Here is a 21,301-nt window from a genome sequence, read left to right on the forward strand (position 1 = left end):
TTTTTGCTTTGAAAATTCTTAGGATCTCCTGCCCATCAAGGATATTGGAGAAAATCTGTATCTCGCAGTGTTCTTCCTGATCCTATGGAGACACCTCGCAGGGGAGTACAGTCAGCATCAGGTACCTCAATGCCCACTTCCTCCCTAGCTGAGCACTCAGCATGATACTCCTTTCACTTCTCCGATGACAGAAGCTGAGGGCAAATCAATAAACAGTACAGTTGTTTCTTTATACATTTAATCGCGAACATTTTTGCAGAATTATGTATTGATTTTGATGATTTTTAGTGTAGCATCATTCCCTTGCTATTATTTGCAGAATTGGATTAGCTGGGACCCGGGCGATTGCATGATGCTATGTGCCCCGAGTAGCACAATCTGGTCACTAGTTGTACATCCTTTACTTTCTAGTGTAATTCACATGGTAGCTACGCTGAGAAGAAGAAGATCCTTCTGCAGGAGTGGACTTTGACTTAATTCGGGTAAGTAACAAGTCTCATTGACACTACAATGCAGAAATCTGAGAACAAAAACTTCTTTTATTGTCTCTCTTCCCCTCATCCATTTTTTTTTTCACTGCAAACTGACTACTCAATGCAGAACTTGGCCCATAATGCAAAATGGAATATTACCCGCTGGTTGGATTTTGCAAATAGAGCACATCTAACCTCAAAACTTTTAAAGTACACGCATCATTGAGAGCTAAAAGAAATTACATAGATGATAGCAGAGAGAGCTTCACATTTACATGGTATGCGATTTCAAATTACAAGATTATTACAAATTAACAGGAATGTAGCCAAGATCTATGGATTTCTTGATTGCATCCACAACTAACTGTGTCTTTCTACTAATCTCAGGCCATTTGCTTTCCGGTTGCGCATCGGATTCCCTAATGCCCTTGACAAGCCTTGCTAGCTCTTGAACCATCAAAGCCTCTTGAGGAAGCTGAGAAGCCGCGTGAAGTTCCTTAGGTTTTACATTCCACCCAATGTGGAGATCGGCAAACTTAGCACCCAGCGTGAAATCAAAAGAAGCGGAATGCTCCCGAAACGGGATTATGAAGTCCTTGACGTGCAAAGATCCCTTGGAAGCAGATATGGCCAAATCCATGGACGAGTGGGACAGGAACGAGCAGTGAATCATTGCAACTGTCCTGTCTGGTTGATCCCAGTGAAGGGAGGCAGTGCATGACAAGATGACTCCGGCAGAGTTCCGAATGACAACAGGAAGAGCAGTTACCGTACTAGGCAGTTGGTAGTCCTTAGCCCACAAGATGGCTTCAATGCAGTACCAGGCCAAGTCCCCAAGTGCACCGAGGCTGTCTAGGTCTGGCTGTACTCGTATGTTGCTCTCTAAAAACTCTGAGGTTGCTGAGGTTGTTGATTGGCTGTGGATCTTAAAATCAGAGGAACATAACCAGTAGATAACTGTGAGTTTCTATTAATATGGTGATCCTTGTATTTGGTCTTCATGTGTATTAATGAAAGGCTTGACTTGCATATGTAGAGCACAAGACGCAAGATAGAAGGGGATGCAAGCACAGCACATTCATGAAAACTACTTGGGGGTATATATGGTTGTGCCATGAAATTCAAATGCGTTTATCTTTTTTATATACGGAATGAAAAATACAAATGAAACCGGAACTCATCCCAATAAATTAATGACAATCATAAACCATAATAAGTTAATAACGTCCGAAAAGCTCAAAAATAGGCAGAATAATTAGTTAAAATTAAAATTTTACCCAAAGAAAAAGGCCAAATCTAAGTGCACCGACATTGAACTAGTCAAATGTCAGTCAAATTTAAATTTTGACTAAATTTTCTCAAAATCAGTTGTATTAAATTAGCTAAATCACTTTAAGTCAAGTTATAAACTACAGTAAATGAAAAACTAAAGCCATATTTAATAAGTTATTATTCACCGATTAAAAGAATATTTTATTAAAAAATATTCATACTTTTCTTACTCACTCCCACGTCTACTCTCTCCCTTCCTTTCTTAATTTTCTTTCTTTTTCACGTTAAATAATTTGTTTGAATAGTATGAATAAATACCATAGAGTGCTATAGCAGCCGAAAACGGGGAAGAAAAAAAGTTGAAAAACTCACAAAGTCAAGCGGTCCGAAGTTACAGAGCAACTCCTTCATCTTGGCAGTCCTAGGGTGATGCAGCCACATGCTCCCATCCATGAACTGTACACCGTTAGATTCGCAAGCTTCCAATATCCGATCAAGCTCTGCCACATCAAGAGCCGTCGGTTTTTCCAAAAGCAAATGCTTCTTCTTACGTGCAGCCAGGACGGCCCAGTGTACGTGAAGGCTAGTGGGCAGAGGAATGTAGACGGCGTCTACGCACGGGTCGTCGAGAACCTGATCGTAGCTGTCATAGATATTCACGGCCTCAGGTAACCCATTTGTACCAGCGAAATTCCTTGCCTTTTCGATCGAACGGCTAGAGATGGCGCGGAGGACAGCGTTGGGTGCTAAATCTATAGCTCTAGCCACTTTCTTAGCTATATCGGCACATCCGATGATACCGAAACGTACCGGATTTTCGGCCATTATAGTTTTGTCGGGCAAGATTGAGAGTAGTGGCGCAATTTCGCTCGATTATGGATGATGTAGTGTCTAGATAGCAAGAGCAAAAGCCTTGTGGCTTGTGTGGTTAAATGAGTGAATGCGTGTTGGCGTGGGACACACCATTTGCTTGTCCCTTTATAGCATTGCCAAGTCTAAAGTTTTGTTAGAATTCTAAATTTTAGTTATAGTATTAAATTTTGACTAGATGAATCTATATTAAATTAGTCATTTTAAAGTCAAAATAATAATATTATATTATATATTTTAATAATATTTTACAATATTTTTTTTTATTTTACAAATACACTTCATATATTAATTAATAATTCAATTTTTATTTAAGATGGTGTTATCTTGCTATGTTGCTATTTATTAAAACAACAAAATTAATACCAACATGATACTGTCTGGCTATGTGGGAACAAAATTAACACCAAAACGTAACCAAAATTAATTCCTCTTTATTTAGTAACAAAGATGTTGTTTTTGGGGTAAACATAAATACCAACACAGTCCTCTTTACATAAATGTCTACCAACACACTTTATTTGGTAGTTTCAGATTCCACAACTTCCTCCAAAACCCAGAAGTGCTTTGTGAATGTGAACTTTCAATCATTCCTCCATGATTTAACAACTCCAAGCTAAATGATATACTGATTTTACTAGATACATTCCACTTTTATGAATACTCCAAACAAACTGGTCTACAAACCGCAAGTGAGATCAGTGAAGAAGGGCTCATCATCAAACTGCCACATTTAAACCTCTTGAGTTGACTAATATCAAATTCATAATCTTGCTGCACTGAAAATATCAATTTATGAGCAAATTTGAATCCTTATAACTTCTTACAATCCCAATCATCTACTTTCTTGATGGAAAATGCCTTAGTTTAGGAAGTACCATAAGATGTAAAGAGAAACCGAGATCTGTTCCAATGCACCTAACAGACAAGCAACATCACAGAAACCATAAAGACTTTGTACATTCCTGCCAATAATATAAGACCACAAAGCATCTAGCCCCCAGTCCTGCCATTGCTACTCAAGAAAATGCAATAATATAAGACCATAAAGACTTTGTGTAGATTTATTATAGACTCTGTGCAGACTTATTTTAGACCATAATAAATAAGATTTCTGTAAATTACAGCTCATTTCATCCTAATCACTTAAGTTTTCATTTATGTTTGACTTTCTATTAGCTTCTATAAAATGAATTAGTTATATTGAGCAACACAGTCCACATGGCACCAACACAATTCACAATCCAACATTAATATCCTCAACACATTCTACATGCTCTGTTTAGTTGCATAATATACATAAAAAATAATCTAAACACACAAATCACAATGGAACACAAAAAGAAATCTAAACACACAAATCACAATCTAAACAATTACAAAAGTTCAACAAAGAAAATTGTCATCAAAGCTTCGTGCATATAATCAAGGTTGAAAAAATAACACTATTAAGCTCGTTTCCATTTATCTCAAATCCAAATTATACATTAGAAAAAGCCAAATTTATCTGGAAATGTGGCCTAAGATTTCTACAGCTGAAGCCTGATTCTATCACAGAATCCACCAACTCATGATTTATTGTATTATGCAAAATCTTAAACTCGATAAAGGTTAATTTGATAAATCTCCAATAATCTAAATTAAAATTAATCATCATAACTCAAGAAATTATAGGTGCTAATTTGCAAGGAACTTTTAATGTACGTATCCGAGAAGGGAAAATGGAAGGGCAACTACATACCGAGAGAGGAATGATGGATCTAGTAGAGCTCGATCGTGTCGCTAGGGTTTTCTAAGAGAAGCCACTTCGAGAGTCGCAAAGCCACCACGACGACTCAATTTAATCGCTTATTGAAGAGAAAGGGAGAGAAGAGGGAGTACATCAGAATCAGATCCAAAAATGAGAGAATGGGGAGAGAAGAGACTCATAGCAAAATGCACAGAGAAGAGGGAGAGAAGAGCAAGAGAAGAGACTTACCGTTTGGCTTGGAAGAAGACGACCGATGGAGAGAAGAGGGACGAATGAGGAAGCTTGTGGGTTGAAGAAGAGCGAGGGAGAGAAGAGTGCGAGGTTGCTTGCAGGTTGAAGTTTGATAAAAGAACGAGGGAAAGAGATGGGGTTGTTGATCAAGATAATAAAATATTATGATAGATGGTGAACAGTAGCTCGCCAATAATGGAGAGCACCCAAGAATTACTGTAGTTCAAGTCTTGAATTTTAGACCATTGGCTAGTCCAATGCGGAGGTTTTTCTCACATATAACTAAACTTTAGACTTACATTGGCATTTGGCTAGGCCATTGCCAATGCTCTTAGCAGTGAAAAGGAGCGGCAGAGACCCTTCTGCATCATCGGATCTCTTAAAAAAAATAATAATAATAAATAACATTTCTAAATTGTTACGGGACGTTTATATATTTAGAATATCTATATATTTATAAATAATAAGAAAATAATTTGAGTGAAAATGTTTTATTAAGTTTTCATAAATGAGAGAAAAAATATTGAATAAAAATATTATAAAATAAAATATAAATAGAACATAGTTTTTTAATATAATTTTTATTTTAAAATTTGAAAAAATAGCATTGTTTTTTGTGTTTTGTTTGAAAAATTGAAAAAATTGTAATGATTAAGTTATGATTAGATGAAAAAAAGTTAAAGACTTGAAATTCAAAATTGTTGTTTTTGAGTGATATATGGGAAGGAAATATCCGAGAATATGTGATAATACTTGAAAACAATTGTGTTGTCAAATAGACTATCCAATAATACTTAATTTGTACAAAAAATAAATTTTATTTTAATAAAAATAAATTATCGACAAAAATTTACAAATAAAAAGACTTTTCAATTCTTTTATAAGATTTTAGACTATTTTTTAAAAACGACTGTTAGAGTTGAAACATATTTTATTGCGATCGTTTCCCAATATGAGAGTGACTCGCAACCTAAAATTAGGAGATTCTTTGGGGCTTTGAGCCCATTTTAACTCATAAGAAATAACATTTCTGGATGGGCTATTTGTGGAAGTCCAAATAACAATATGACATCCACGGGTAGTCCATTAGTAAATGCAACGACTAACAAATTAGAATGGGCTCAAAGCCCAAACAGCTAGAAGTCAGATATCGGACATCAAACCTTCTACACCAAAGCTTGGTAGAAAAAAAATGGAGTGTAATTTGAAAAAGGTTAAGTTCGGTTTAGATTAGAAATTCATCTCATATTATCATTATAATTTTTTTAAATTTTTATATAAAATATAATAAACAATTCAATTTTTTCAAATTTTAAAACAATAATAATATTAAAAAATAATATTCTAACAATATTTTATTCAACTCATCTAAAACCATATCAACTCATCTTTAAATTCAAATGGGATTCTGTGAAAGTAATAAAATAATAATAAATATTAATAGAAAAAAATAATAAGTAGTCTATAAATAATAATAAAATATATATACATATAAATGCCGCCAACATCTACGGCAAGGGCAGAAGTACCGTAGGATAGAGAGATAGCCTAGATAAACACCAGAAGCTAGCCCTTATTTTTAAAACATCAGACTGCTATTTGGGCCAAGTCAAAATTAAGGGCCCATGTTATTTCTCTTTAATGTCGTCCTCGACCTAGCTAGCTAGCTCCACGATGAAGACCGCCATTAATGGTGCCGACATTTCAACGAAATGAGGTACCAATATCAGCGCATACACGCAGGCAGAAGATCAACTCTACGAATATAGCTATAAAATCAATCAAATATATATGGGATGGATGCATGCATTGCAGAAGAGAAAATTATAATACAAGGTATCTGTCGCAAAGAGTAAGTAGTACGTAATTAATTAAGAGTAATGATATATACATAATATATTATATAATAATATTATAAAATGATGATATTTTTGTAAAATGATATTATTTTTATAAGACGTTTTATAAAAATATCTTTTATTTAAAATATAGTTATGTAAAATATTGTGAAATGTATAAATCATTTTCGATTAATTAAGGGGTTGGATTTTGGCTTTTAGGTAGCTGATGATCTGCCTTCATGTACTGACTTCGATCTAGTCCACATTTAGAACCTCTTCTGTGCTTTTGTCCACTTATTTTGGGGTCGGGGTCTGATCATGTTTTAATATTATTAATGGACCAACCCTATATCTCTCTGTGTATTGGTCCCCTTTTATCTTAAGATTCATGCACAAAGCCTACTTGACAAGTAGCACTTCCTTTATCCTTTTTTTTTTTTTTCCTTTCGTTTCTTTTTCAATTATTAGACCTATATATATATATATATATATATATATATATATATATATATATATATATATAGGACCACCAAGGATAAGAAATTAAAATTCATGATTCGCTGTATCTTTTTCTTTCCTTAAAATTTCCAATCAGCTAAACTAACTAGCTAGGGTAAGTACGTACTTTAATTGAGTTGCAAAAACAGTACTACGAGCATGTGGCCATTCAAAACAAACAAATGAGATCAGACCCTTCAAATTAATTTTTTTTATGCCTAGAAAGGAGATAATTTAATTATTGTAGAGCCGAGGACAAAGTATGGAAAGAGTAAATTAAGGAAGCTGCTTATTTTTAGAAATGTCTGGTTGAAAAGAGATCTCATAAAATATGACTCAAAAACTATTATGGGTCGTAGTAGTGATGCATTAGATTGTAAAATTATTTTTATTATAAAATTATAGATCTAATGTATCGCATCTACTTGATGTTATTAATTAGAACATATTTTGGAGGAAGACAGTGGACACTAGGGGCCAGTTTGGGGTTGTGGTAGGAGTTTTAAAAAGTTTTAAAATAGTTTTAAAAGCTCTTTAATAAAAGAATTAGGTTGTTTGGGTGTTACATATTAAAGCACTTTTAATCTCAAATAAGCTCAAAAGTATGTTTGTGAAAAATCATATTTTTGATATTTTTCCTCAAACGTGTTTTTCTGGATAAAGTGGAACGTAATTCAAATTTTAAAAAGACTATCAATAAATGAAAATACCCGTATAATTTTCAAATAATTACAATTTTCAAACTTTTGATTATATTCATAATATTTAAAAATTTAAATAATCGTAATTTCTATATCAAAAAATATTTTTTAATTAGTTTCCAAACAAATGTAATATGTTTAAAGCACTTAACATGTTTAAAAGTACTTTAAACATATAATTACTAAACAGTAAATAACTTTTTAATAGTAAAATTTATTATAAATTAAAAATTCTAAAGTAAAAAGTTATATTTCCCACTGTAACCTCAAACATACACTATGAACAAAAGCGGGAACCAAAGTGTTTTTCAATATCAAACCCAAAATAAATTATTAACGAGATCATTATTATATGTATGATTAATCTATCATGAATACGAATGATGTTATAATCTACAAGTCTTGATGTTCATTCAACCATATATTTGTAATTTGCTTGACTAATGATCTGCTTAATTCCTCAGATTGGTTACTTTTTCTCCCATTTTGATGAAGAATCTAAAACATTATGAATAAAATTACTTTGTCTCCGATAAGAGTGGGGCGGCATAGTAGCTCCACTCAAACATTATTGAAACTGATAGATCAATTTGACAAGAAAAATGCTAGTACACGTACATCAATTACTTCTTTTTGGGTTAAACAAACAGGATAATCTGTTCCAACTATAAATATCCCGATCATGAACAATTTGATTTAGTTTGAACGCAAAGTCATCGATCCCACCGGCGCCGTCGCACTTGCATATTTTTTCCTCCTCATCCCATATTTTGATCTCTCTCCATCTCTCTCTCTTCCGGCCAACTCGTCAAGAGGTATATATGGGGATTGATACCCTTATTTGGCACCATTTTTGCCATTATAGAATATACGATCGCTCCCCTACTCTAGCTACAGCTTATTACATCCAAACCCTAGAAGTATAACAAAAGTTTTTTGGCCCCAGTCTCGACATATATCTTAATTAGAACGTACGAAATCTTCATTAATTCGAAGAGAAGTGCTTGGAAATGCTAAACCCGAGTTCCAAACAAATTAACCCATCGCGCGAGCTACGATAGTTAGAGCCAACTCAAGCTTAAATAATTTGTTAAAACCCTCGTTTCTAGCATGCTTTATAAAATAAGTTCAACTTCAGATCTTAAGACATTGCCTTGCAGAAATCTCAGCTGCGGTGATGACAGAAGTCTTTTAAGACTAGAAAACAGTATTATAGCAAAGTCCCAAATTATTTAAATTTTGATTTGGCCCATAGTTCAATACAATTGTATGGCATATTTTAGTTTATAATATAGAGCTCGCATTAAATGCGGGGCGGACAAGATGGTCAGCGACTTTCGTGAAGGACAATGTCAGCCTCACTCGTCAGGCAACTTAACAAGCCAGGATGTGAAGGCTCAGTCACACATCCGCACAAACCCCCACACAAACTCACCCATTCTCCCTCCCTCCCCCTCTTTAGCTGTCACAACCTATATATCTGGGTACTGACCCCTAGGCAAGAGAACAGCAAAAACCCTAAAGAAACCACCTTCCTCTCCGAGTCATCATCCTGCATGCATTTATTGTCGGGTCAGATCTTTTCCGCTTTATTTATTTTTATATTTATAGATAAAATTTAGATCGAATATATAAAATTCTTATCACATGCCCGTCATAACCTTCTCGTCTCAGTACTTTTGGTGTGAAGGAAAAATAAAAAAAAGAAAAAATAAAAAAAAAGAAAAGAAAAACAAAATCAAGAAGCTTTGGGCGGGGGTAAAGCCTAGCTTTTCCCTTCCGCTCACTCATGCCACAATCCCTATCTACTTTGTTGTTTTTAACCTCATCAATCATAGAGCAATCAATTACAAAATCATTTTCTCATCATCTCCCACATCATAATTTTTTTTTTTTTCCGCCAAAAGAGTCCTGTATCTTCTGCTGCTTTCGCATTTACTACTCTATTTTCGAGGAATGGGCCATCTAGGGTTGCCACCCAACAACGACCCGGTACATCTCTTCCTACGTACCTTCGCTCCTTGCTCTCTCTCACATGATTTCCTTATGTCAAGTTCGAAGCGTACAAGTTTGTTCCATGGGTCAAATGAACGATAATGTGAGGGGATGACTTTCTTTTTCATTAGTTGAAGGATGACTTTCTTTGTCATTGGTAGAAACAAATCACTCTCATTCGCATGGACAGCACCCTTTTTTCAAACTTTTTTTTCTTTTTTGCTTTTTCCAAAGCTTGCATTAAAAGCATTTTATTTAAACTTTAAAGCTCTTGCTTCCCATACATGCGCGCGTGAAACACTCTTGTATTATCTCGGCATTGTTTACCGTAGTCATTTCGTTTTCTAGTTTCTAGGGTTAAAAGTTAAATTATGCTCCTGTACTTATGGGTTCACGAGTCCAACTACTCAAAGGACCTGGGGATTTTAGCCAAACGCGTAAATATTATACAATTATTTTGTTAAAAAATTAAATTTATTATTAAAAAATTAATTTTTTTATTTATTTTTTTAAAATAATTACATAATAGTTACATAATTCACGATTGTAAATATATTTTCTCTTTAATTAATTATAGATGTAGAAATGACATTTCAACACAGTTGAAATATTTAGAAGCTAATTTAATTGCAATGATTGAAATAGAAAATATAATATACCCATATTAATTGTAAAGTTTGAAAGATAATATGTTGTTGATCATGCAATACTATATATCTAAGGGGATGTTTGGATATTGAGTTAAGATGAAATGAATTGAGATTAAAGCTGAAAGTTGAATAAAATATTATTAAAATATTATTTTTGTTTTGAGATTTGAAAAAATTTAATAATTTATTATATTTTGTTTGAGAATTTAGAAAAATTGTAATAATTAGATGAGATTAGTTGAGATAATTTTGGTATCCAAACAACGCCTAAATGAGTAACGTGGTTACATCTTGCATGTAGTAAATAGTAGCCAGGAAAACTATTCATTAACTAGATTAACATAATTATTTACTAATTAAACATATGACTCAAATATATTATATATTAATCATGGCCTCACATATATAATTACTATCCGATTCAAGAGTATAATCATTTAATTAAGATCAAACTACAACTAAAACACATTATTATATCCCAAAAAGACACCATGCACCTCCACTTTAAAAATCAAACATAACATCCCAAGTGTGAGGGAGGGTCCATTCTGGAAGCGCCCGAGCCCAAAAACGCCGAGTTATAGAACCCTAGGTTGAAGGAAGGAAGCTAGAGACCCCGGGCCAGAGGATTGGGAACCGAGCAGGTGGCCCATCTCGAAAGGGCCCGAGCCGAAGAAGGCAGAGCTATGGAACCCCAAACCTAAGGGAGGAAGCTGGAGACCCCAGGCCGGAGGATTGGGTAACGAGCGCGAGCTAACCCAGTATGGCCTATCAACACCAAGCTCAGAGGTGCCGAGGAGAACATCTCGAGGCTCGGCAATTTGCCGAGCCCTATCACAAAGCATCGGACAGGACGCCCAATTGCACACGGACGGCGGCACGTGCCCGGTGACAGATTCGACAGACCCAAGGCACGCTGCGATCAAAGCCTGTGTCAGGAGACCCAGCACACCCCACGTAAGAAGGACGACTCGCCCGTGATCTGACATACTTTCATGCCAGGAAGGTGGCTATAGGACAGACCTAGCACGACTGACACGACACAATCTCCCACTAGGCCACGGACTGAGACACTGAGGCAACATGAAAAGGAGTGGTGGCAGGTCTGACACCTGACATACCACGATCTCCCTCAACAACGGAACCTAGCTCAGGTATAAATAAGGGAGATCCCTTCCACAGGAGTCTCTCTCTCACTCTTTGTCTGATAACCCAACTATCCTTCTGTATTCCTGAGCTTTCTTCATAGAACTATCCACTGACTTAGGCATCGGAGTGACCACAGGTATCACCGGAGCCTAATCTTCTTCCTCCTTGTTGCAGGCGACATGGAACTTGAGTATTGCGATATTCTTCGGGCTGCGAACACGACATCAACACTAAGGCTACGAAGACATCAATGATGTCATGCATGCATTGGATCAGACTAGAAGGGGTGCCGACTGTTGTAGACTATATATGTTGGGACTAATAGGCCGGTACTATGCGTGTTGAGAGGGGGGGACGATTGTACACTTCTAATTATTATTAGACTGGTCCAGGTGCACTTTTGAAATTAGACCTAAAATTATAAAACAAAAAATATTTTTTATACGGGCTGAAGAAATTAATATAGGTTTATCATATTGCCATAAACCAACTATATTCCATCGTGCATGGCTAAAAATTTTCTCCCAAAGTTGTGTAGAGGACTTGTGGTAGTAATTAATTGCATGGACGCGCTTAAGATTGAGTGAAAGTGTACAAATGTTTTATTGAAAGGTGGTTGCTGGCAGGTAGGGTTTATAGCTTTGGTCTGTGGGTGTTGTACGATATAATATTCAGTCGGGTGTTGCTCTTTCACCCTCAAATGATTCGATCATCAGAAGGAAATACATACTGGACCCCACATATTTATTTGAATCTCTTCCATTCCTCACATCACAACAACAGATTGATCGAGACCCCTCTCTCTGATTAAAGAAAAATTAAATAGCAATGTTACTAATTATAAGTTGGAGTGCATGCAGCAAGGGCTCGCGTTAGTTCATGACCAAGTCAAGGGAAGTGCCACCAAAAGAGGCGATTTTTCTTGCATGCAGTTCAGAACAATACTGCAATATTGCTGTGGTTGCAAGCACTATATATATATGTGTGTGTGTGTGTGTGTGTCTATATATATATATATATATATATATATATATATATATATATAAGGTGCCTTAATATATAGTTTCTGCTCATCGGGTAAAACTCCCCAATCTGTCATCATTTAATTCCACATAGAAGACAGATAAGAGAGAGTCGAGACTAAGCAAAAGCTAGCTCCCAGCAAAAGTAGTCCCACTTCTTCGATCTTTAGATAAAGGGAAGGAGGAGCCGGATTGCCACCATGCATGCATGATTGGCATCTTGTGAGAATATTTATGCATGCTTGTTGCGGGATGTGGGCTTGATTATGTGCCAGTGAAACCAGAGCACGTCAGTGGAGTTTAAAATTAAGATGGGCGAGTCACGAGTGGGAAGTCTGGTGATGGGACGTGGGTATAAAAGCGATGCATGGTTGGTGAAAGGAGGCGATAATCTAGTTTTCAATTTCCTATGAAACAATACTGTGGAAGAACACGATAGAAAGGAGAAGAAAAAGAGAAGAATCAGGGAGATGGGGAAGGAGGGGCTCCGCATAGGAGACTTTTGAAAAAGATAAAAAAAGAATTTATAAACCAACTCCCACCACCCACTCAGGTGCTTTTTCAAGGAGAGACGGTCTGATTTAATTTTTAGAGAGTGATTCATGTATTGGCTTCGAGTTCGAATTTGTTATAATTTCAGCGGCTACAAAGCTATAGTACTTTGACTACCAATAGTTTCCATTTATTTCCTTGGTATATATAATTCTCTGTTTTGAAAAATCTAAACGCACAAACTTTGAAATTAGGAGCTAGGCTGAATTTTTAAAATGATTTGAAGCCTTAGTTTAGATCATTTTAAACATCATGACCTTCATTAATGTTGTTGAGAAAAAACCAAATGAAACTAAATCTGGATGACGAGGTCATATATATATATATTGGGAGCTAGCCATATATACTGTGCTGCATGGGGTTCTAATTACTGCAACGCATTAGGGCATCAAAGATGCATTCACTAGCATAAAAAGAACAAGTTACAAAATCAATCTGACAGTGAACATGTACATCGTTCAAACACTGGCTAGAACTACGTACATTATATTTTGCTCATTACTAACGACTCAAGTTCAACTTACATTTATGGTATTGTTAATTAATATGAATCTCAGAATTGGCGGAGCCACGACGTTCTTCCTTAAAAAAAAAAAAAAAAATACATATCTCTTTGGTTGATTAATACAAAAATTGGAAAACAAAAAGGAATAATACTACGTATTATATACTATCGTAAAGTGTATAAATGTCGTGTAATTATTTTGAAAAAGAGTAAAATTTATTATTAAAAAATTAATTTCTTTTACGTGTATCCGAAGTTTACTCATCGTTTCTCAAACTCGAACTTCTTTAAAAATTCATCTTAGAATTGTCTGCTAGCTAGCTCTGACTACCTTTTGTGAAATTTTATCCGCAGGCTGCATGTGCATGTGGATTAATTCTTCATGCCATTCATAACTACATGACCTAGCTAAAAGTTGGATCTATGATTATAGATCTGAACCAAGGTGATCGCATTTATAACTCTGATCTGAGACAAGTTTTTAATAAAATAACAAGGTTGATACATTTCGATCCAAATCACACAGTAAAGTTTAATTATATAGTACTGATCATACATTAATCGGCCGTCGGTATTCGTGCTCCCGTCGAATAAGGATGCAAGAAAGAAAAAAGAAAGAAAAGTGAATATTGGAAATTGCTCGAGTATTATTGTACGAAAAACTCCACGTGAAAACATTGCTTATGTCACGGGTTTTACAGACATGCCAGTCTCTCTTACCTCTGGTTCTCTGATGTATCCTTCCATTTGTGTCTAAAATGAGTGAGCGTAGTACTCCATACTCCATAGGCCAATGGAAAATGCTTGCATGACAATCAACAAAAAGCCAACGAATCACAGCCCCGACAAAAGAATACATATTTGAGCAAAAAAGTTATTCCTTGCCATCTCTGCGGAATATACTACAATATATATATATATAATTGGATATGATTACCAGGAAAAGGATATCTCACAGTGTTAAGATTTATAAATCAGGACCATTCGTTTTTAAAATATATTATAAAAAGGGTCATGAGCAATATCTTTTCATGAAGTCATCAGTCAAGTAACATATCCTTAAAAAATTAATATTAAATAAAATTAATTTAGAAACAATATAAACATCATTATTTTTTTAAAAAAGTAATTTGTTATCAACATGCATGGGATCGATGTTGGGAATTAAAGAAAGACTCATTTGATCAAATCATCATAAGTATCGCCATGTCCACCTCCGATTGTCACATCTAGCTGAATTTTGGTGAATTTTTATTCCGAAGTAATTTCTTAATGTGCAAACTTAAAAAAAAAAAAAAAAAAAAAAAAAAAAAAAAAAAAAAAAGCCTAACGCATATTGTTGCAATAGCTTTGACGTGGATGTGGACTTGTAACAACTATATGTGTGTGTGTGTGTATATATATATATGTATATCATGCCAGAAACAACCACAATTCTAAGAAAATATCCTCCCGAGCTGTGACACATTATAAATACCTTAAGCCTATAATAGCTTAGCGGATTTTGTTGCGTTACATTAAAATGAGGTGTGGCAGAGGTACCCAAAATATAAATATTAGGTTGAGTTTTAAACATCACATATGGGCATACAGTATACTTTATGACACGAGAAAAGACAGATTGAAAATATCCCTCCATGCATGAGAGAAAAAGAAGGAAGAGAGAGAGAGAGAGAGATGTGAATCGCTTTACGGAAAGGGCCCGGTTAGCTTAGCTTTTTTCATGCACTCTGGTCACTGGTGACCTTTGATGAAAATGAAAGCATTTTACATGTCAGCAAATTAACTTGAGCAGGAGGACGAGGAGGAGGAGGACCTACCCAGAATGCAGCTCGTTGGTCTTGGGAATCAGGAAAGCTGATTTTCTCGGTTCCTCTCTGATCTCCCTCTAAGAAAGAGAAAGAAATCAGAAATTGGCTCTGTGCATTACACTTTCCATGGTTGTATTCTTTGGCAGGAAACAAGTGGGGCCAAAGCCGAAAGCTAATATATATATATATATATATATATATAGATATGCATGTAAAGATTGATCTCATGATCAACAGCTGTTGGAGAGCGTAATTGTTGGTTTGGACCCACGAGAATGTTGAAACAAGGTCGAGAGAGTCAAAAGGCTGAGGCATCCAGAATCGTCGGAGACTTTCATTCTCCTAAATATTCTTTGAGAACAATAGACTCGAGAATGATTAATATATTATACCCATTTCGAATTTTCCGATGCATGCAGCTAATTATATGTACTATTATGTTGCATGTTGATCTTTATTGGGGGTTGATTTATAAGCATAACAGAATAATCTGTCATGTGATAACATCTCTTTGATCACATGACCTCCGGGAATCTAGCCTCTCAATCTTGCTACCAAAATCTTCCTTAAATTAAAAAAATAAAGAAAAAATAGAAGAAAAATATTTTCTTTTTTCCTTCCTGAAGATATTCCACTCTATCTTTCTCTCACGTTCCTTTCTTCCAAGTCCTCTCTCTCTCTCTCTAAAAATAAATTATATTAATCTAGCAGACTTCTCATCTTTCGTTTGACTCTCACGACCATCGATCATTGTTTCAATAATTGTTTCGATATTCAAAAACCTGGCCTCAACGGGTGACCCCGCACAGCTACACAATGAGCTCATCCAATTGCACGTTTTTCTTTTAACCGAGACTTTCATTTACGGCAACCGCTCCCTTGTACCATTGATTTATTTTTATGCAATTTTGATAATAATAGTTAAAAGAAAATCATCTTGTTTGCTTTTATCCCGCATGCATAACACGCCTTCCATCAAATATGTATTATATTTGTCACAATTTTTAGCATCGTATTTGTTAAAACTTTGTGGCATAATTATTAATGGAAGGCAACTTTTTCTCTCGTAACGTTTTTGTATTAACTTCTCGAGTCATTTTATTCACAAGTCGGTGTGAAGAATATACAATTCACAACATCAATGTGACACAAGATTCAAAATATAAAATTTTTTCTTTCTAATTAAATTATACCACATAAGCAATATGCATTGTATACTCTAGATGACTGACTTGAGAATATAATTTTTCTTTCTTCCTACATTGAATCCCTTGCTAATCATTTTATTATTGAGAACGCATTCACATGATATATATATAGAAATAATAGTTGCAGTCATAACTACGCAATTAACATCGTGCAATCACTTTAAAAAAAGTGAATAAATATGAGATTCACATGAAAAAAAATAATTTTTTAATAGTAAATCACATTTTGTTTCAAAACAACTGCACGGATTGCACACTTCATGATTGCATGTAACATTACTCATATATATATATGGAAAAGTAAATCATGTTTTAATTATCATTGATTCATTCATTGTTATTATTGCTGGTGTTATTATCATTTTGTGTGTGTGTGTATGAGAGAGAGAGAGAGAGAGAGAGAGAGAGAGAGAGGTTTTGCTCATCAAAATATATTTTTTGAAACACGTACGAATTATTGGTTAATCCAATATATCAACAATTGCCTTTCCTTTAGTCCGTAGAAGTCTTGCTATTTGGGGATTTTTCCATCTAAAGTCTTTTGTCCGGTAGAAGAACAAATTTCATTTGACAGCGGTGAGTCAATCGAAAAGCATATTTACGTGCATTATTATTATTGAAGTGGGTTATAGAGTTTGATATACAAAATGTGATCCATTAAAGAGTTGACACTGTACGTTTAAGGTTTTGGCAGTAGGTGTTGTTAAAATAACACAATGGCAAACAAGTGAAAGCAAATAAGAGCAAATAAATAAGCACTCAATTACACGACACAAAATTAACGTGGTTTGGCTACGTGTCAAAATTCACAGCACAACAGAGGATTTTATTATACTGAGAAATCACAAAATACACTTTGGAATGAAATTTCACTGTTTAGAACACTGAAGACTTACTATATTGTTCATTAAATACATATTTATAGTGTCACACGACGGAAATCCTAATGTTCACTTTTTTGCATTATTCACTCGAGCGGAGTGTCTAGCGCGCCTCGAGCAATATCTCTGTCCGATTTTCGCTTGAGCTAAATGTCGAGCAAGACTCAAGCGAACTCTTTGCCTAAATTTCGCTCAAGCTATCTTTCACACGAACGTTAAGTAAACTTTTTACCTCAAAAAATGCCAAAAATAGCCTCATTGAAAATCTGCCAAAAACCATAATGAATCATTGTCTAGCCGGGTTATCAAATCGGACCGACACACTAACAAAACCAAGCTCCACAAAGCCAACAATAGGAAATAGTATTGGCACTTAGTGGGAAATATAATATTGAAAAATTCTAGACATAAGCCCCACACCCTTGCACACTATTTAAAAACATGATTTTACTTTTTTATCCTCATATTTCATATTGAATTCAATACGAAATATGAAGGTAAAAGAATAAAATCATATATTTTTAAGTAGTGTGTAAGGATGTGAGACTTCTGTATAGCACAGCTCTATAGTATTTATTGCTAAGTGTGCATGATCGATGTATCTTAATTAGTCTGATAAACATATTCACAGCTCACCCTCACAACCAAGGTTACCAACCATCCATGCTAGGTGGCCAGTTCCAGAATCCCTAGGCCGGTGGGTGGCCGATTGCACCCCAGATCTAAGGTGGGCAACCAATATATTTTCCATATTTTTGTATATATAAAGAGTGTACTTAAACATCCTGATTTATAGCAAGTCTTGTTGACGCTAAATTAATCATCTTTTTTGGTTCCCTTTCACTAGCTTGAAATTATTTGAATTCTTTGTTTTTTAGGTTTTTTAAATTAGGAGGATATTTATCTCCAAAAATACCGAGAGATCAGGTACACATACTGTTTCGTTTATTTTCACAATTCATCTCATATTATTTCATTTCATTATTACAATTTTTTCAAACTCTCACTAAAATATAATAAATAATTTAATTTTTTTAAATTTTAAAATAAAAAAAATATTAAAAATTAATATTCTAATAATATTTTATTCAACTTTCTAATTTCATGATCTCATCAATTTTTTTAAACAAACAAGGTAATTTATTATAACTGTCATCAGCTTCCCAAGAAGTAGTGTCGACCTATTTATATAACACCCTCATCCAGAACGCAGAGGCAGACACAGACAAAGAGGGTACCATGCAAAAGCCTTATAAAAATGTAAAGAGTGTTAAATAATCGAGGTCCCAAGGAGACGACGTCGTTTCGTGCGTGGTGGATTAATTTCTCAACCAAAAAAGAAAAAGGAAAAATGTAGGAGTTTTGTTTCATGTGGTTTGGTTGGTCGCATGCATTTAGCTACAAATTAAAAGAGCATGGCGATCTTTTTCACATGTTTTTGAATCCGTAAGTTGGGTAGACTTTGCACATCGCATTAATGTGAGAGGATAAGGGTCAGGTGACCATACTGTGCTTCAAATCTTTTGTACACTTTCATATATTTTAAGCCTTTGCTTGGAAAACGAGCCTTACCTATTTCTTTTCAGTTTTGAGTTGTCACCCATGATACACAAGCACGTACTGCAATATATAAGTAAAATAAAATAAGAAAATATTATGTCAAATTGACGCTATCAACTCAGCTGAAATATTTTAGATATAAAAGAATTATATATAAAATTAAATTTATAAATTGATATTATTTAATATTATATATTAAACTATAAATTTATTCTTAAATTAAATCTAAAGAATATATGTGTTTGTAGTACTTTTTTATATGCTTGCGTTTTTCACTGAAAGCATTAATTACCCCTTCGCTTGCACAAAGCTAAAGATCATATATGCATGCAGGACTATAAACTAATCAAGCACGAGATATTGTGCCTTTGTCTACAGAGCCTTTTTCTCTCTACCCAGTATTGGCGGCATCCATCTCTACCCAGCTCTGCCCAGAGGGGGGTTGGAGCTTCGGCTCCTCCCTCCCCCCTCTTGTCCGCCAATGTCATAGTTGTCTATAGTATTTTTTTTTGTTTATTTTAGTATTTTTCGTCTATAGTACTAAGAAGTGCCGGTCTACTATCTACCGGCCTCCTACGACCACCACACGTCACACCAAGAGACTCTCCAGTTGCCGATTTATCAAACGATTAAAGAAAGCTGCTCAATAGAGAGGCGCGTGATCCTCACATGCATGAGCCTCATGCGCCGCCACGTCAATAAGCGTATGTTGGCGCCACGCACGGCACCACTGAGATCAGTGGCTTTGGATCTCTCAGATCTGACCATCGCTCTTTTTTCCTAGATTGGCCCGTGATCCACACATGCCACCGCAGTCAGTGTTGGTCATATGCCGATGTATCGATGCGTCCTCCGGTTGCTACATTCCTACGTTCCTGCTTTCCCTAATCGATAATCAAGATAAAATAGTTATGAAAGACTCCTACAGCCAGTCCAAACAAACAAGCTGCAGCACACACTGTCTCACTGCGACTTTTAGTCGCAGTTTAATAGTCTGTTTATCAGACTATTCAAAAATCGTTTCAAGCGGCTTCCCCTTAGTAAGAAATGGGTGCATGGAAGCCAAATTTTAGCTATGGATCCCTCTTTTTTATTTTTATTTTCATAAGTATTGCGTTTGCTTGCTTTGAGATGATTGTTGGGGACTCCCACTCTATTGAATCTTGTATCATGTAACCCTTAGTTTATCCATAAAATTGCTTTCTTAAGAAAAAAAAAAGACTATAAATTATTCAATATATATGTGTATATATGAATTTCAAGTATAATTTCTAATAAATTTACGGAGGAGTTTTATTTTGAATAGAAAAATCCTTTAGTCATAAAGTGTTTATATAAAAGTAAATTCATAAACTGATGTGATTTGATGTAATGCGTCATATTGTAAAGTTATTTTAATCATAAAGTAGATGATTTTATGAAATCAAATTATTTTATAGATTTATTTTATATATATATATATATTTTAATATCTGTAGCAGTTGTCTAATGAATAATGCTGCGCTTTCATCAAGTCGACATAAGTAGTCCCTCCATTGATGGCCAGATTTATCGCATGTCTGGGTAGGCATAAACCGAAAGGCGGAAGGTAAAGAATAAAGATTGTTCCAATTTTGCAAATATATTTGAAAAATGGTTTGCGTATTTGTCTCTCCGAGCAGCGTCAAATCAGTGGACCCCAACTAAATTAAATGGAGAAGAAAAGTCCAGCTCAATGAGATAATTCATTTAGTAGCTTTACTTTTTTTTTTTTTTTTTTTTTAAATAGTAGCTTTACTGTTTTGGTATAATGCTGCTGCTATTCTTTTAATTGCCGGAAGGAAAATGAAATATAATTGAGTCACTCCATCTTTTTTTCCACACATTTTTTTAAATAAAAATAATATTTATAGTTTTAAAATTAATATTTTTTAAAAAAAATAAGTAAATATGAGTTTATATATACATATAAAAAATTAAATTTTTTTAAGATATAAAATACATTTAGTTTACTTAAGATTATATTTAACGTTACCCTATTGAGATATTCAAACAACCAATTAAATGGTTATAATCATAGGAATGAGCATCGATCATCTGTCGAATGTGTATGGCATTATAGAGCTATGGTACGTATTATTGAGCTGCACCAAATATAATAATAATAATAATAATAATAATAATAATAGAGAGACTATTCCATATGAGTCTTATTACCAATTATTTTTACATATTGCATATTATATTTTATATTTTATTTTAATTTTTAATTATTTTATATTTTATTTTTTTTAAATTTATTAAATTATTTTACTCATCTTTTATATATGATATATTATATATTTGATATGAA

General features: G+C 34.5%; 1 protein-coding gene and 1 long non-coding RNA gene across 2 annotated transcripts; one reads left to right on the forward strand and one right to left on the reverse strand.

Annotated features, from left to right (window-relative positions):
• The first annotated feature begins 19 nt into the window (after positions 1-19).
• LOC121248141 lies at positions 20-703 on the forward strand. Its single transcript, XR_005937401.1, has 3 exons — positions 20-215; positions 320-482; positions 601-703. It is a non-coding gene; the product is annotated as an uncharacterized LOC121248141 (long non-coding RNA).
• Positions 696-2,663, reverse strand: LOC121248140 (uncharacterized oxidoreductase At4g09670-like). The gene is made up of 2 exons (XM_041146511.1): positions 2,118-2,663; positions 696-1,398 (listed from the first exon to the last, which is right to left on the reverse strand). The coding sequence occupies exons 1-2, from the start codon at positions 2,568-2,570 to the stop codon at positions 778-780; spliced, it is 1,074 nt and encodes a 357-aa protein (XP_041002445.1). The 5' UTR covers positions 2,571-2,663; the 3' UTR covers positions 696-777.
• Between the last annotated feature and the right edge of the window lie 18,638 nt (positions 2,664-21,301).

This window comes from Juglans microcarpa x Juglans regia, chromosome 2D (assembly GCF_004785595.1).
Source record: "Juglans microcarpa x Juglans regia isolate MS1-56 chromosome 2D, Jm3101_v1.0, whole genome shotgun sequence".
Taxonomy (NCBI): domain Eukaryota; kingdom Viridiplantae; phylum Streptophyta; class Magnoliopsida; order Fagales; family Juglandaceae; genus Juglans; species Juglans microcarpa x Juglans regia.